The following is a 16575-nucleotide window of genomic DNA, read 5'->3' on the forward strand; positions in this document are numbered from 1 at the left end:
CGGTGCCTCCCGGCGCGGCGCGGCGCGTTACCTGGAGCTCGGCGGCGCCGTACCTGCGCGCCTCTTCCAATGGCAGCGCACCTGCCGCCCGCCCCGCCCAATCAGCGCGCGGCTCGGCCCTCTGCCCCGCTCCTTTAGTGAAAGAATCCGACGCCGCTCGGAAAGTTACCTGCGCGCGCCCGGCCCGGCCGCTCTCCGCGCCGCTCCCCACATGCGAGGGGGAGGGGGCTGGGGCCGTACCTGCGCGGCGCTGCGCTGCCCCGGCGGCGGAGCGGGGCCAGGGGGGCACGGCAAGCAGAATTACCTGTAGCTCTGGTTCTGCCGCACCGGGCGTTCGCGCGCACCTTCACCTGCACAGACCTGAAAGTCCAGTTCCACCGGGGAGACCGAGCGCCGGGAAAGGGGAGCGAGTTCATTGGAGCAAACATGTCACAAGAGACGGACAAGTAAGTGCGCCCGGCGCGGCCCGACCGGTTGGATGTGTTCCGCCGGGCCGAGCGACGCGCGGCGCCCGCCGCTCCGCAGCGTGCGGATCCGGTTTGGTTTGTTTCGTTTCTGCCTGACTTTGGTCTTTTTTTGGGGACGGTCTTCTCCCCGCTTCCTCCTCCCCCCCCACCTCGAGGATCCCCACGTAAGGCTGCGGGCGCCGAGGGCACGGCCGTGCGCTGCCGCCCCGCACAGAGCACGAGGCGCCGCCGGCCCCGGGCCCTGCCGTGCCCTGCCCTGCCCCGCGCCCCTCGGCGCTCACGAGAACTGCCGGCCCGGCCTCGTGCCCGGCCGCCCCGTGCTTTGTTCTTTCCCGTAAGGCCGCTGCCAGGGGACGCCCTGAGGCCCGGGCGCAGGAATGCGGCGCGGGCCATCTTGGTTGGGTGCGGGCGTCGGGCGGGTAACGGGCGGAAGATGGAGGCGGGAGGTAACGGGAGGGAAGATGGAGGCCGGGCGCGGCGGGACGGCCGCTCGGTGCCGCCGGTCCGGCCGCGGAAGGTGCGAGGCGCTCCCGCCGCCCGCCCCAAGGGCCTTTGTGGCAGAGGAGGCGGAGAGGAGGGGCCTGTGGCCGTGCGACCTGGGGAAGGGCGCGGGGCCCCTGTGGGGACGGAGGGGTTACTGGTAGAGGGCAGCAGCGGGGCCGGCTGCCGTGCCACGGCGGCGAGGTGAGGTCGGCCGCGGCCTCCTCGAACGGTCGCTGCTGGCGTGAAGTGAGGCCCGTGGCGGCAGGAGCTGGGAACGGAGGTTGGAGCTCTGCGAGTGGCAGCGGGAACGAAGGCCTGAGGCTTCGCTGAGGGCCGCGGCGACTCAAGTGCGAGGAGGGGAACGAGGACGGAGCTCCGAGGGCTGCTGCGGGGCGGGGAGGATCCGGGTTCGCCGAGAGCTGTGGGGCACGGGCACGCATCTCTGTGGGCGCAGCCGGGAGCTGTGGGAAGCTGCAGCGAGGCCTAACTCACGCGTGAGACTACAGGAATGAGGGCGAAAGTGCTTTTCCTCTGGTTTTCGAACGCAGCCAGTCTCAGGACCGCCCTTCATTGCGCAGCATGGCGTGAATGTAAGCCGCACATGGTAGTATCGCTCCCTCTGTTCTCACACCCCGATGGTGTCACCACCGAAGGGACACCCAGACAGCAGCACTGCCTCTGTGCAGGTGGGCCCATGTTCTGCCTCTAGTTGCTGGGAGAGCTTGAGAAAACTTAGAGGTGAGGGTTTGGGAAGGAAATCAAAAGTGAAGAAATCCCCCGAGCTCTTTGTATACAAGTGTAATGTGAGTAGACAAATAAATTCAAGATTCAAAAGTAGACAAATAGAAAGATGACCGAGTGGAATGAGGAATTAGATTAAGCTGAGATGGTGCATGGGTAGGTTTTTTTTTTTTTGTTTGTTTGTTTTTTTAAGGCTTTTATATCATATGAAAACCTAATCCAAGGAGTATGACATTGCGCTCCTTCACGTGGCCTATTCTTTATGTAAAAACAAACCTTCCCTAAGACAAGATGGACAGGGAGGTCAATCACTTAATGGTCAGTTGATTTGTCAGTATTGGTGGGCATGTCTTTGTGTGGTTTGTGCTGGTAAAGCACTGCTGGAGGCAGGTGGTCGGGAGGGACACAGAAGGCAGGAAGGGCCATTGGCAGTGCTCCCTGCATCATCCTCTTTAAGTGAGGGAGGTGGTGGGGTGAGAATGCTAAAGAGCAGGTCACTGGATTCTAATGCTAACTGAGGGGGCTTGGAAGGGGAGATTATCCCTAAGATACTGTGCATATCTCCCATCTTTCCCCTTAGCTGAGCTGCTTAAGCTGGGTCTGGCCTGCTTTCTTCCCTAAACTCCTATCAGTCAGAGGAGATAAGACATGGTTTCACATGCATTTCTCAGAGGTAGTACTGACTTAAGCAGGCTGTGACCACTTGCTGCTGCCTCCCTTTGCCTCCTCCCAGCGGTGTGAGTAGAGGTGTTTGTGCAGCAACAGAGCTGGCTAAGGGAATGCTAGGCCAGCATAGCCCGGCCTGCCATTGGCAAATATTTTTGACAACTTTTTGACCAGCTTCTTGTCGATCTGGCTACATCATGCCATCCAGTGATGTTCTAGGGCAGCAGAGGGAGGGCAGGCAAATGACTGGAGCTAAAGACAGCTGCTTAAGCTAGAAGCTCTGCGGAAGGAAATATGCTTTTGCCTTTCTGTGAGTGTTCTGGAGACCCATGTGGCTGCCTGTTGTCACCCGTTTCTCAGAGGTATTGCAAGGGGGCTTTTTTGGCAAGGGTAGGGAGCATCCACTTGGCAAGGTGTCTGCATTCCTGGGTTCATGACTGCATTTGGACTCGATGATCTCTGGAGGTCCCTTCCAACCCCTACAATTCTGTGATTCTGTGATTTGCAAGCTGAAAGTTGTGCTTGCTGTAGTGTGCAGAAACCATTAATCCCTTCAAAACACAGCTAGAGCTGATTTGGTGACCTTGGTACTTGTGAGACTTAACAGGGTGCTGGACTGCTGCTGGCACTGTGAATGAGGAGCAACAGTAGTCCCACCACAGTGCTGTCCTATCTGTTCCCAGTTTTAGGTGAGTGGCAAGTCCCTCAGCGGCTGGCACTGATGCTGCCTGATGAGTAGGGTTGGAAGCAAGCTTGTGCATGCTGACCCTGTGGCTTCAGCCCCAGCTGGTTAGGCTGCAACACTTCCAGGACGCAAAGGAGTGACTGAGGACAGGGGGCAGATGGAGTTGGGGTGTGCTCAGACCAATCTTGTGAAGGAGGGCTGGGGGCAGCCCAGGTCTGCACTGAGTGTGTCCATGTGGGCAAAGAACTGGGGGAGGTGACGCTGAATGTGGAAATAGGTTCAGACCTGTTCCTGTGTGTCATTGGAAACATGTTCCCATCCTGCCTGCCCGCTTGGCAGCGTGACTGAAGTCCATCTTGGACTCTTAACAGAGTAATTTTGTTCTGGTTTTGTGTTTCTTCCTGGATGTAGTTTCTGCCTTTATACTATTTAGCTTAAGCATCCAGTACTGTAACAGCAAAGGGCATTTATGGTTTTCTGTGTGATTCTGGGAATTATACTTAGTTCTTTCTTTGAGGGCCAAACCTATTACCCATCAGCTCATGAGGAATGGCAATTAGGTTGCAGACTGCTAATTTATATTTTTTTTTCCCCCCCACTGCTGAGAGTCTGGATAGAGCATGTATTGAGATGAGTTTTCCAGTATTAATCATCAAGGAATGAATGGAGAAATGAGAATTTAGAGGTTTTAAAAGCTTGTACTTTTCAGATATCAGACTTGTTCTCATGGATATTCCCCAGGAAGTATCCTCTTTGCAGGGAAGGTGGAAAGTCAGCATGCATAACATTGCAGAACTTGCAACCACAACTTGGCTGAGTGGAGTAGGGGTACGAAATGGTTACTCAGTCCTGTAACACAGGTGTCCCTCAGTGGTGAGACCGGCTGGGGGTCTGAACAGGAGGGAGGAGGGGATGTTCCCAGGTCACTTCCATGGCTACAGTGGTGACATAACCTCCTCCTTGGGCTGGGATCAGTAGGGACATCATTCTTGGTTTGCAGGGACATGTGAAGGGGAAATAATATTAACCCAGCTGACATTTGTTGTCAAAATTTTTCACAAATATTAATCCAGTGCAGACCGTGATGGTTCCCAGAAGTATTATTTTTTTTTTCTGTGATTAGGGATCAACCAATTAACTTACCTTTCTTGCAAATGCACAAAAAATGTTTTGAAATGCTGGTTAGGAATTAATCACGGGATGAGTTTTCACTAGGTTTCTAATCAGTGATTGGGACAGTAGTAGCTAATTGAAAGGAAAGGACTAATTGGCTTGGCTGGCCCAGTGTACAGGGACGCTGTCCTGTACCTTAATGGCACCAGCTTCATAAAGAAGAGAACTGTTGCTTATGAAATATTTAACCAATGAAACACTATTAAGTGCATGTGAACTGAGGAGAAGTCAAACATTGCAACATACAGGTAAGCTGAGACTGTCTCCAACCTGAAGATTACACATCTGCATAGTTCTGTTCATTTTCTAGTAGTTTGAGACAATGGTGTATTTCATATTTCTGTATTTTATTTGCTCTGTAAAGTATACTTCTGAGTTTACTTTTTTTTTTTTTTTTTTTTTTTTTTTTTTTTTGTATTTTGGGTAATCTTACCTCCCAGGGTTGTTCAGCTGTTGAATTTGTCTTCCTCCTGGCCATATAAAAGATTTTGTATTTTGAAAATCTGGCAATCTGTGCTGTCAGTGCAGCGATTCCATTTCCATTAACTCCCATGGGGGTAATGAATGAGTCAGGGCTGTGGGGTCAGTGGGCAGGTTAAACTGCAGCAGGTCAGGGAAGCTTTGCCGTGACCTGTTCTTGATTTTAAAGTCTGCTGCTGTTTTTATAGGCAGCCAGAACAGCCTGTATGCTGTGCATGCCTGAAGTATGCTTCTGAACAAAACCAGTGTGGCCCAATCTGAAACTGCCAAGTAACTGCTACTTTTGCTCAGCTGTGTGTTGTGAGCTCCATTTGTCCCTTTTGTTAAGCTTCATTTTTTGAGGAGATGTCACAGTGTTGTGTGTTCTTTTTTTTTTGTTTTGTTTTTTTAACCTCTGTTTTGGCATGCTTAGTATTTCTTTCAATGTTAATGAATCATCAATTTATTTTAATCTTTTTAATCGCTTAAAGTTATTTTAGTTCTGAGTAAAAACAAAACTTCTGGAAAGCATCTGATTGTTGAATTAGTCTTTTTTTTCCATTGATTTGTGCTTACAATTAATTTCACTTCCTCTCTGAGTGTTTTTTAAAGGGGGAATAATCCATTTTAGTCATTTAATGTGCATGATCTTGCTCAGGTTGGTCTTGCACTCAAAAAGAATAATTGCCCAGAAATTGTGAGGGTCCCAAACCTGCAGTCATTAGTAGGCAAAATTACTCTGCCTCTTTAATGGAAGCTCCTTGGTACGGGCGGCTGCTTGGGCCACATGTTGTGTCTTCTGGGCTGCAGATGGGCTCCTTGGTTTGGTTCTCCTTCACTCCCAATCATCTGTGTATTGATAACAGCCCTCCTGGATTGGGCGCAGTGCATTTTGGAGACCTGTTCATGCTTCTGGGGAGGATGTGATTGCTGGCTGTGGAAGATGAAATACCAAGAGACATGGGCTGGGATTTTCCTGTTCGTTAAACACTTACCTTCCTTTGTAGCTTAAACAACTGTCTAATTGAAGTGAAGATGTTGCTGATCTTTTAATTATGACTTTGGCAATAAATTCTGAGGAGTCAACACTTTTTTAAAATAAAACTTGCAGTGAGGCAAATGTGTACGTACAGTTTTCTTTTTAAGCCTATGTGTAGGCAGAGCAGCATACAGATGTTAGTGAATTTGGGTTCACCTCTTCAAAACAAATGCTTTTGAGTACTAGGAGGACTAGGGCTACGTTTCATTTACACATCTTTCTGTAATGAGCACAGGCAGGAGTGTATGATCAGTGATCTAAAGGTTTTTAACTTACCCAGCTTGGGTATCTGTCTTTTAGATTAGGTTTTTTCTTTTTTAATGTGGTTACTATAGTCAAATTGGTGCCATGGATTTGTAAGTACACTTTGTAAGACAGCTGCTCTGAATCTGCTTTATAGCAGTGGCCTCACAACTGCCTGGAGAGTTGTGCAAGTGTAAGTTAATCTTACAGAGGGCTTCAGGACTATTGAAACACAGTAAATGATCCTGCTCTGCCCTCCTTCATTATGTAAAAACTGAAGGAGGAGCAAGTTGCAGCTCCTGGATGTGGCTGGAGTGGGTTCCCATGTATTTTGTCATAGCCAACAACACATGGGTGCTGCTGGAGATCTCTGCCTCTTTGCACAGGAGGAAAGCTGAAGCAGGTAGGTTTTCCTCCCATAAAATCCCCAGCCACAGCATTCTTCAGCCTGGTTTCTGGTCTGGACAGTTAAGGGATCAGGAACCCAGGATGCAGTGTGGTACGTGTCTGCCCACAATGCAGAAGCAGTCTCTCTGGCTTGTGTCTAGTAGAATTTGCATTTCCCCCAGTTTCCATGCTGTAGACAATTGCCCTGTGCACTTTCTTATCATCCAACAAAAAATGAATTTATGATAAGTATTCTGTGGCCTTGATGTGCTGGGCTGGGAGCCAGGACACAGCAGTCTGTCTTACCTTTTCCAGTTATTTGACTGGCATTACAATTTCTGTACTTCATAAGAGCTGTGTGGACCAAAGCTCATATGTGAGCTCCTAAAGCAACCTTTTGAAGAATGTGCTGCATACGTGTACCTGGTGCTCTTATCTCACAAGTGTCAGAACAGGCAGACCTCTGAGACAGGATTCCTCCCAGTCCTCTACTGCCATGCGTATGTTACTTGGTGTGCTCCCATCCAGCACCTTGCAAGCACGGGTGGGGGAAACCCTCATATCTTACGTGGGGGAATAAACAAGTCTGTAGGGATATGTAATAGAGCACCTTGATTCTTTTTTTTTTTTCTTCTTTAGTTTGTTCTTGGAACAAATGCAGTGTCAAACGAGCAGTCAAATCCCAAGGAATGCCCAAGATGTGTCTGTTTTCTGTTTCAAGAATGAATTTCCCAGATAAGACAAAAGTTGGGGGCATCTGCATGAGTCTTTGTTCCCCACAAACACTGTCTAGAACAATGTGTAACGCTGAGCATATGGTAGAGTGAGTGGAATGTTTGTACAGTTCCTACAGGCAAGTTGCATCTGGGTCCATCTGTGCACTTGGGTTCAGGGTTGCTCTCAGCCACCCCTGGCATCTTTGTACATTGAATTTAAGAAAAAGGAGACTGAGTATGCATGAACTTTGCAAATCCACTGGAAAGCTTGTGTTCATCAAAAAGGGAAAGGAGACTGGCAGGAAATCTTGTTTTTCAATAAAAAGCAAGCTGCTCACCAAGCTGCTTTTTTTTTTTATTTTTTTTATTTTTTAAAACCACTTTTCTTGAGTGTATTGATGAACATTTATGGTTCCATCTTAAGTTAATTTACAAATTGCATCAAGTTGTGTGGCGTTTCATCTGTAATAGGATTTTGTAGCACCAAGTGCTGGCTGTTGAAAGTTGCTCATCTCCAGTCAGAAGGAGGACTTGAAAGTGCTGCCATCAGGATGGTTGGGTCCTGTGCCAGTGTTCTTCTCCAACTTGTACTGTGGGATTCCAGGTACTGCAATGAGGCAAAGTGAGCCCAAGTTTGGATGTCTGTATTTATATGCTACGCTCACAGAATTTAGTTTTATAAGCTTGATGCAAACTAGAACATTGCTACTGAACTGTTTGGAGAAAAGGATTTTGCAAATTAAAGGTTGTGTGAAGCTTAGTCATGAACATACATGAAGTGTCAGGCAGTCTGGCCCCTCAGCTAGCCCATGCCTTGGGAAATGGCTCCATCCTTACACATCTGTGTGTTTAGATACAAATTGCCTACTGCTGTTTAACAGAAGACAAGAAAAGCACTTGGCATTCACTAGGAGCTCATGGGACAGCTGGAAAGGAAGCTTGTGGCTTTCACATACCGGCTCTCCTCCCTGAGTTTCATCTGCAGTAAATGTGGTGTGATGTCAGAGTGCACAGGCGTGCCACTGGCTCTGGCTGGTTAGTGTGCATCCTGGCAGTGGGCAGGCCTGAATGTGGTGGGGGCATGGCTGGGGCTGGGCTCTTGGCTTGCACTGGTAGGCCTCGGGAGGCTTTGATGTGCCTGGTATCTGCTGCTCTTGCTGTCCTTTCTAGCCAATTGAAGGGGATGTTATAAAGTATGGCTCTTTTCGTTAGGGGGAGGCTGGTCTTCTTGGAGCTGTGCCTCTGTCACATCTGGCTGACCCGATCCTGGAGGTTTGGGAGCTGTGGAACAGCAGAGGGGACACGTGCACATGCTGCAGCTTTCGTTCTCCAGGCAAACATTCCCTCCATACAAACGACCTTAATTAATAGAGAAGTTTTCTTAGAGCGAGCTGGGTTGTTTTGGCTGAGTGCTTTGCGTACAATCTTTGAAATGATTGACTATGTTAAATCATGATAATTAGGTCTGACCATTAACCTCCCACAAAGCTGATTACAGCTGGAGGCAGGTGGGGGGGGAGGGGGTAAGGAAGAGGAAGTTTTCTATTTTTCTTAGTGCTTTTGTTTCAGTCTGTTTGCAGAGTAAACACAACAAATGTGTGGGTTGATTAGCTGCAGACCATCTCTCTTGTCAGAGGAGGAGGTTACTGAGTTTTTAAATGTGAAAACCTGGGGTTTAGGGAAAACTGCTGAGAGGCCTTGGGCCTCTGCACGCGTGGCTTTGTGGTGCCCGCCTGCTGATGTGCAGGCTGCTTGTTCTGGAGCTCCTGCACCTTCACTTCCCAACGCAGTCACCCATGACACCTGTGTGGGACAGCACTATCTTCTGATTGCTGTAGGATTGACTTTGCTGAGCTGGGGCAGTGGGGAGCAGCTCCTCCCCTCCAGCATTTCTGCGTCTGAGCGCTGTGTGGTTGTTAGAAGGTGCTTCCAAAGGGTATCTGCTGTCTGCCTGCAGCGCTCGTAAGCAGTTAAGACTGCTGTGTGGGTAATAGAGCTCAGTGCAACCAAAGGCAGTGCTGACAGTGAGCTGCAGGCATTTTTTGCGAGCTGGACACTGTGTGCTGTGCAGTGCCGGTGCTGCAACTGAAGGGGAGCTCTGTTGAGGAAAGGAGAATCCTTGCATGGAAAATGAGCAGCGAGCCAGAGAGAATTGGCTACTCCAGAGTGGGGACGGGCCTTCTGCCACCCCTGGCACGAACAATGGGGCTGCTGCAAATCTGATTTGAGCCGCTAACAATAACGCATTGAAAAGGAAAGCAGACCTCGCAGGTCTCTCTGTCTTTCCCTGGGTCCCTACTTTGTACTTAAGCTTTTGTTTGCTCTAGCAAACCCACGGCAACACAGATCTATGTGTGAGTACAGGGAGGGTGAAAATCCTTAGAACAGACAGCAAAAGGTCAGGCAGAAAGAAAGGCCCTCGGGAAAGAAGGGGAACTTCCAAAACTCCAGGTATTTCAGATGAAAGGAGAATATAATCTGAACTGTAACCACTGCATGTATTTTGTGCAGCTATGACGTACTCTCTTCCTCCAGAATTCATAAAACTGTTCCACATCTCACATAGATCATTTTGTTTTTCACTGAATAAAGAAGCCTGCAGCCAGTGCTCCTGCACCATGGAGATAGTGATCTCACCCACCCCCTCCTCTTCCCCACAGGCCAGGGGTCACGCTCTGTTTCACGTGGAGCCCACAACTGTTCCCGTGGCTGAGGTCAGGCAGTGGGCTGTTAGTCCTGGGGCTACCTGCGAACAGAAGCCGCTGCACGGCCCTCCTTGTGGCGTTGTGCAGCCACCATGGTGTGGCCTGCCGAGCTGGCACTGCAATAGCTAGAGGAGAGCAAAAAGGGAAAGCTGGATACCAAATGGTTCCTATGCAGAAGATAGCAAGAAATGGCTTATAAAAAGCTACAGTGTATTCAATTATTTATTTGCCGTTTTTGGATGTATATAGGATAATGTGTTAAAAGTTTGATTCATTGGGATCTGTGTAACTCGAGCCGTACATCTGGGCAGCGCTCTTATATGTGCAGCAAGCACCCACTTCTTTCTGCTATTGCTCCGTCTGTCTGTTGCTCTGCTATCTTGTGTAATAGGAATGCTGCTTTTTTTTTTTTTTAATCCATGAGATTATTGAATGTTTTTACAAAAGCAGATACAATTATCTTCATTTATGTTTCCATTACACTGGAAATTCCTGCTACATCTGCAGCAGAATAACCTCTCCCATTAGACTTGCTGGCACTGGTCAGTTTGTACTACTTTCCGGATGGAGGAAACTGCTCTACTGCTAATCCCACTTACTAATGGTCTTCAGTATATTTACAATGGATCTGTAACTGCATCTGATGAGTGATGAAGTGGGAACTGAGCTCAAATATGTTGACTCATTATGTTCCATCCATAGACCCTTTGCTCGTACCTTTGTTATTGAAAACCTGTCTGAAATTATTGACGCATTACATTCCACAAGCAGAAAATAACTCAGTTATTGGGTGTACCCTGTTATTAAATACTGAACCAGGCTCAGTTTAGGTGAACACCAGACTAGCATTACATACATTTTACTTTTTTTCCATTTGTGTCTTATTGTAATGGATTTTAGTTAATTTTATTTTTCCCAATCAAGTGTAAGCTAACAAAAATATTGGTGCAAAATTGTTCTTGTATTGTAACTTCCTTTTTTTTCCACAATTAGTTTTAAAATATCTCAATAACTAATTGTAAAAATACATTTGCATTATTATCAGGGGTTAAGATACCTAATACTGTTAAATATTTGTGTCACCGAGTTTATTACAGAGGCACTTGCTTGATGTAACATATCACTTTCATTTAGCTATGTGATGTTCTTTAACATGCCTTGTGAATTACGAATAAAGTAATCCCTCCTGGATCACCTTTTATTCTTCCTGTCTATGCAGTAACAAGCGACTTGTGGCCTTAGTGCCAAATGACACTTCATTCAACACCAGACGAGCCTACACCAGCGAAGATGAAGCGTGGAAGTCGTATTTGGAGAATCCCCTAACAGCAGCTACCAAGGCCATGATGAGCATAAATGGTGATGAGGACAGTGCTGCTGCCCTTGGCCTATTATATGACTATTATAAAGTAGGTAACTCCATCGGTATCTCTCCCTGCTGCACTGGCAGGGGCCCACTCTTATGAGGCATCAAAAGAGCCAGTTTTCAACTTGCTACACCTTGTTTTATCTCCGATACTACATCAAGTGTCCTTGCCACTTTAGGAAGCCTCCCTGAGGCTGTTTTCACATATTTAGTTCTGAAGAGAAAGAACAAAATCAGAATTCTTATATCAAATGTGCAGGCATGGTTTCTTCTACAGTGCTGCATTCTTCCTCTTACCTTGGAAGAGCCTTGGATGAATAATCCCCCTTTATTTGATGCCCCTATACTTGCAATACTAGTTTAAAAGTGGAAAAAAGGAGACCTTGTCCATCTGTAGGTTTGTCTGCTTTTTTGCTTCATTCTACAGATGTTTTAATTTGTTCTTTGGCTGGAGTATCTCTCATCTGACAGTTTCCCATGTTATTTTTATTTGTACAATGATTGTAGTAGGCTGTGTACAAACATACAGTGAGGTCTAGCCCTTGCACTTGAAGTTTGCAGTCTAAATAGAAAGGTGGAGAACAGAAATGGAGCTGGACACAGAGCTGACTCAATGTACAGGGTAGGCATTTACGTATAATTTCAGTCTGTTATCTGATTTTAAGCCTAGGGCTTTATCTTCCACTTTGATACCACCTTTCTTTTTCATGTATTTCATAATTTAGGGCTATACCAAAGGATTCTGCTGAAGTTGGAGGAGAGCCCTACAGGGTACTTCTCTCTGTAATGCAGAAATGTCACTCTGAAAACAAGGCTGACCTCTTTGTGCTCTGGAAACAAAATCCGTGATGCCTACTAAATGTTAAAATCTGGAATTGGGCTTTTCACTTAAACTGCCTTCGTACTCCTCAAACCACTGATGTGTGACGTGAACAGATGACCTTCTTTGAAAGCCAACAGAATAATGCCAGCTCCACTCTTAATTCGTGAAGAGGTGGCAGAAATGGAAATTGAAAATGAAAAACCTCTGCTGTTAGTATTTATTAGCATAAATGCTTTTGGAGAATGGGTTTCTCAGTCTGCTACAATTATTAGATGAGTGTTCAGGGGAATTTATGCACAAGATGCCATATGCCGACATTAGCGTTAAACATTGTTTTATTTCATTACTGATTGCATTTTGAGAGATGTTCCATTCTTTTGTCAGTTGCAATGAGTAGGGAAGGGTATTTCCCAGTGAGAAAGAGGAACGGTCCTGTTCTCTGCTTGGCAGAATTACCAGAGTCTGTGAAGTTAATGTGGACTCATACAATTCAGGATGTGTACGACCATCTGGAGTACTGGCTTCTGTCCTAGCTATACCCTTGTATCTAGCAGTTCATTACTCTGCTGGATTTTTTTGTATAAGAACAGAGAACAGCTCTTTCCCTTCCCAAAACAATGTTTCAGGAAATATGTCTATCCCAGGTTCCAGACAGTTGCAAGAGCCCCGGGGGGTTCAGATGGAATAAGCTGTGTTAATCTCAAAGCCATTTCCAGCATTCAGTAATTGCCACTTCTGTCTTAAAGTGAGAGAAAAGGATTGTTCTTGATGATGCTCTCATACAGGAAGTTGAAACCTAGCTTCAAGCCCTGTGCTGCACTGTAGAGGAGGATTTCCTATTCACAAGACTCTTGAATTGCCCTTGTTTATCATCTGCTTCATTTATTCTGACGTGCTGGTAATGGTGGTTTTTTTGAAGTGCTTTTCCTTGTCAATAGGAATTATTAGAATATACTTTTTTTTTTCCTACCTTCTCCTTCTACTGATATTTGTCTAAACACTGACTCCCCCTTGGGGATAAATATATGATAAATACATGAATGGGAATCAACAGGTGTTAGCTGTGGCTTGGATCACACTTCTAAAATTCATGAAAGCAGTTTGTTAACCAGAAGGACACTGGATAGGGAGAGAGGATGTCTCTAAGAGGAGGAAAGGCTCTGGCTGGCACTTCTAACACTACTGTGGTCTTGCAGATACAGTTGATGTTAACCTTAGGTACTGTAGTGCACTGTAATATCATATTTTTCCCTCTAAATACAAGTGTTTTCCTGATCTTTTAATAAAGTATTTAAAGATAACAGGCATGAGTTTAGCCCATCCTTAGGTCTGTTCTTGTTCTTTAACCATGAATTGACTGCTGTGATGGTGTGGAAAAAATAGAATGAGAAGCGTTAGTTCCAAAATTGCTGGTTCAGCAAAGAAAAACACAGCCATGGCAGCAACTTTGCCCTTGGTGATTTCATTTCTATGTTAACTTCAGAAAACCAGCATGTGGGAATCTGTAAGCCATTTGGTGTCGATTTGAGTCTGTCTGGGGGCCAGATTTGCCTTAATTCTCATGGCTGCCATTGCACTCACCAAAGCAGAAGTCAGTGCTCTCTGATGACATGCCAACACACCCTGACCTCTTCTCATGCTAGTGAAGAGAAGGATTTGTACGCTTCCCCTGATACAAGTTCTGCGTCTTTCTGACTGCTCTGTAACAGGAGGACCTCACAGCTGGCTCTTGTGGTTTAATTGAAAACTTCCTCTAAATGTTCTTCACAGAGTGCTCTTCAAAGCATCCCCTTTTCATTCTCATCATTTGTTAAGCAGTGAAGAGCCCATGTGTCTGTGTGTTTGGGAATGTAAGCTCAGATTTTGACATGCTTTAACCTAGTTTGATATTCCAGAGATAGACATGTAGGAAAGAGCTTTGCTCTGGATTTATTTACCCAAGAACTAGAAAAAAAACCCACAACTTCTACATTTCTTCTCTTTGAAAATTATCTTGTTCACAGTAAGTCTCCCAAAGAAAAACAGCTCCTTGCATCTGTATATTAGACAACTCTTGGTCTTTCTAGTTGTTACAGTAGAGCTAACTGAAGTTACAAGTACCTGACAGTTGCATTTACCTGACCCCATGCCTGATGTTGTTCTCAGGTTCCCAGAGATAAAAGGCTGTTGTCTGTTAACAAAGTGAATGATAATCAAGAAGACCAAGATAAAAGGTACAGTATTATTCAAAATCATACACCCAGATACTAACAGTGTTGATCAGTTGTGAACTGCAGGAGCAGTGATAGCTTGAAGGTCTATGGTTTTCTTCCAAATGATATGAGAATGAAGGCTATCTGGGAAAGCAAACTTTACTCCTTATTACTTTTAATTTATTAAAAAATAGAGCAGGATTATTACGTATGCAATTTGTATGTAATACACAATTACATATGCAAAGTAGCAGAATTTTCATGCCTTGTGTTTTGTTCTTTCACTGCTGCTGAGATTAGTAAGTCAGATTACATTGACAGTTGGCTTCACTGCTTTTCCTTCAATTTTCTTAGGGCAGAAACTGAATGGCTTGGCTTCAGTAACCCAATGTGTATAGTTTTATTTGACATAACTGTCTACCCATAATCAAATAAAGTAACTATTAAAATCGTTCCCTGAGAAGTTCTTGTCTGTCTTCTCAGATTTCAGCCCTCCTCAGCAGGCTAAAAGTTGTAGAGTCAGAGGAGCCTGATTCCTGTTTTAATTTAGACCTGTGCACAAGGGAGAGTGTGTTTAAGGAGAAATAACTAATTTTTTGCTATGCAAAATTTCTCAGTGTAGCTGATGTTGTACAAGGCTATCCATCTGTACTAGTATGCGTTAGGTGACACTTTAAAATAGGTAGTAGTATAAATCCACTGTTTCAGAACAGAATTAACGTTTTTTGAGGAGCAGTTTTACTTCTACTAACCTCAGAGAAGCTCCAAAGTTGAGTGTGGTTGTCAAAACTGGCCTCAAGTGAAAAGCTTGAAGAGAGAGGATCCCTAATGTCAGAAGCACATTTCCTGGGTTGAAGACAAAGCAGAATGTTAGATCTATTGCAAGGTTTATAGGTTAACAATTTTGTGTCAGAGCAACTCCTGTGAACAATCTGTTTGTTTTCAACAGTGACCACAGGCAGAGACGTGGGAATGCTGCTGGAGGTTACCTTGCAGCCACGATCTCGTTACTGATCTACTCTGATACAATAGGATTCCTGTGCTTGTTCTTTCAGAAGAGCATTGGTATCCGAGTCACACAAGCAGTAGTGTCTGGAAAGAGCATACAGCATGTGGATTTTGCTGTTCCTGCTTTTTCACATGCAAATTATCTACTGTTAGTAGTCCATACCTTGTGTTACTCTTTATGCCTTTTTGTGCCTAAGGGTTGTTGCACTCCTAGGTTGACTTCCCATCCAAATTATAAGCCAAGGCAAGTGTAATCCCAGATAGGCATAATTGATCCTAACAAGTCCTACCAATTATAGGTCAAATCAAGTGTATCCGTCTTTCCCAAGCTGTTGAAGAGTTGGGAGTCTCTCCGCCTGCTTCACCATGTCGTGTGCCTAGGATTTGTTAATGTACTACTTGTTATGGCAATGGCTTATCGCAGTCGAAAGCGCACAGATCTCCTTCCCTGCCACCTAAGGTCATTAAGCTATTTAAGGAAGAGATTTACTTTATCTGGACAGTTTGTAATGTTTTTGTTTTTGTCTCACAGAAATTGTCTCAGTTCCACGGAAGCTCAGAGTAATTTGAGTGGGGGAGAAAACCGTGTGCAAGTCCTGAAGACAGTGCCTGTTAACCTTTCCTTGAACCAAGACCCATTGGAGTCATCCAAGAGGGAGTACAACACAAATGTGTCTGGCAGCTCCACGCCAATTACGGGGACTGCAGTGACTGTGATAAAAGCAGAAGAGTTCACCCCTGTTTTCATGACCCCACAAGCACACTATACGAGAGGAGAGAATGAGGAGCACCGAGGGGTTATCTTTGAACCGTATGAAGTGTCCAACATTGCTCCCCACACCAATTATCTCAAAGATGATCAGCGCAGTACTCCTGACAGTACCTACAGCGACACCTTCAAAGATGGAGGAACAGAAGTAAGTTTTTGATCTCAAATTAGCATCTAAGAACTCAATAAAAAGCTGTAAACAAGATAAGGGATTTGAGCTTGTAAACAAGATAAGGAGATTTGAGCTGTCCACAAAGGCCATTGAAAGAACAGTAATGTTAGTTTTAACAAATTCAACTCTCCTCTTTGTCATGTTGATACCTGTTTTTGCTGATTGTAGGGGACAATCGTGAGGTGTTTCTGAAGACAGTTTTTAAGTTGTTTAGTGGAAACTTAAAGAGTAACAGTTACTGATGTTTTGTCTTGGAGGATATTATAGCAAGTAGAAGATAGATACCATTCCCAAGAAAGATCAGTTATCCATTAACTAAATCTGCCTTCAGACCTTTTCCTAACTGTAAGAAACAGCACCCATTTTGTAACTGGGAAATTCTTGATGTTCTTCTGAAAGTGCAAATGAGCAGTGTCTGTCTGCTGCTAAATAAACCTAATTTATTCAAAAGCTGTCCATTACACTAAGCTCTGCTCTGCAA

General features: G+C 45.5%; 1 protein-coding gene across 2 annotated transcripts in view; it reads left to right on the forward strand.

Moving 5' to 3' along the window:
• The first annotated feature begins 310 nt into the window (after nt 1-310).
• Nucleotides 311-16575, forward strand: part of GRHL2 (grainyhead like transcription factor 2) — a 61470-nt gene continuing 45205 nt past the window's right edge. For both annotated transcript variants that reach the window (XM_042869248.1, XM_042869249.1), the window contains exons 1-4: nt 311-446; nt 10984-11173; nt 14099-14166; nt 15686-16070. In XM_042869248.1, coding sequence (XP_042725182.1) covers nt 427-446; nt 10984-11173; nt 14099-14166; nt 15686-16070 — 663 coding nt within the window. In that variant the 5' untranslated portion in view covers nt 311-426. The remainder of the gene's footprint in view (nt 447-10983; nt 11174-14098; nt 14167-15685; nt 16071-16575) is intronic.

This window comes from Lagopus leucura, unplaced genomic scaffold, assembly GCF_019238085.1.
Source record: "Lagopus leucura isolate 7727_CA_CO unplaced genomic scaffold, USGS_WTPT01 Super-Scaffold_100002, whole genome shotgun sequence".
In the NCBI taxonomy this organism is placed as follows: Eukaryota; Metazoa; Chordata; class Aves; order Galliformes; family Phasianidae; genus Lagopus; species Lagopus leucura.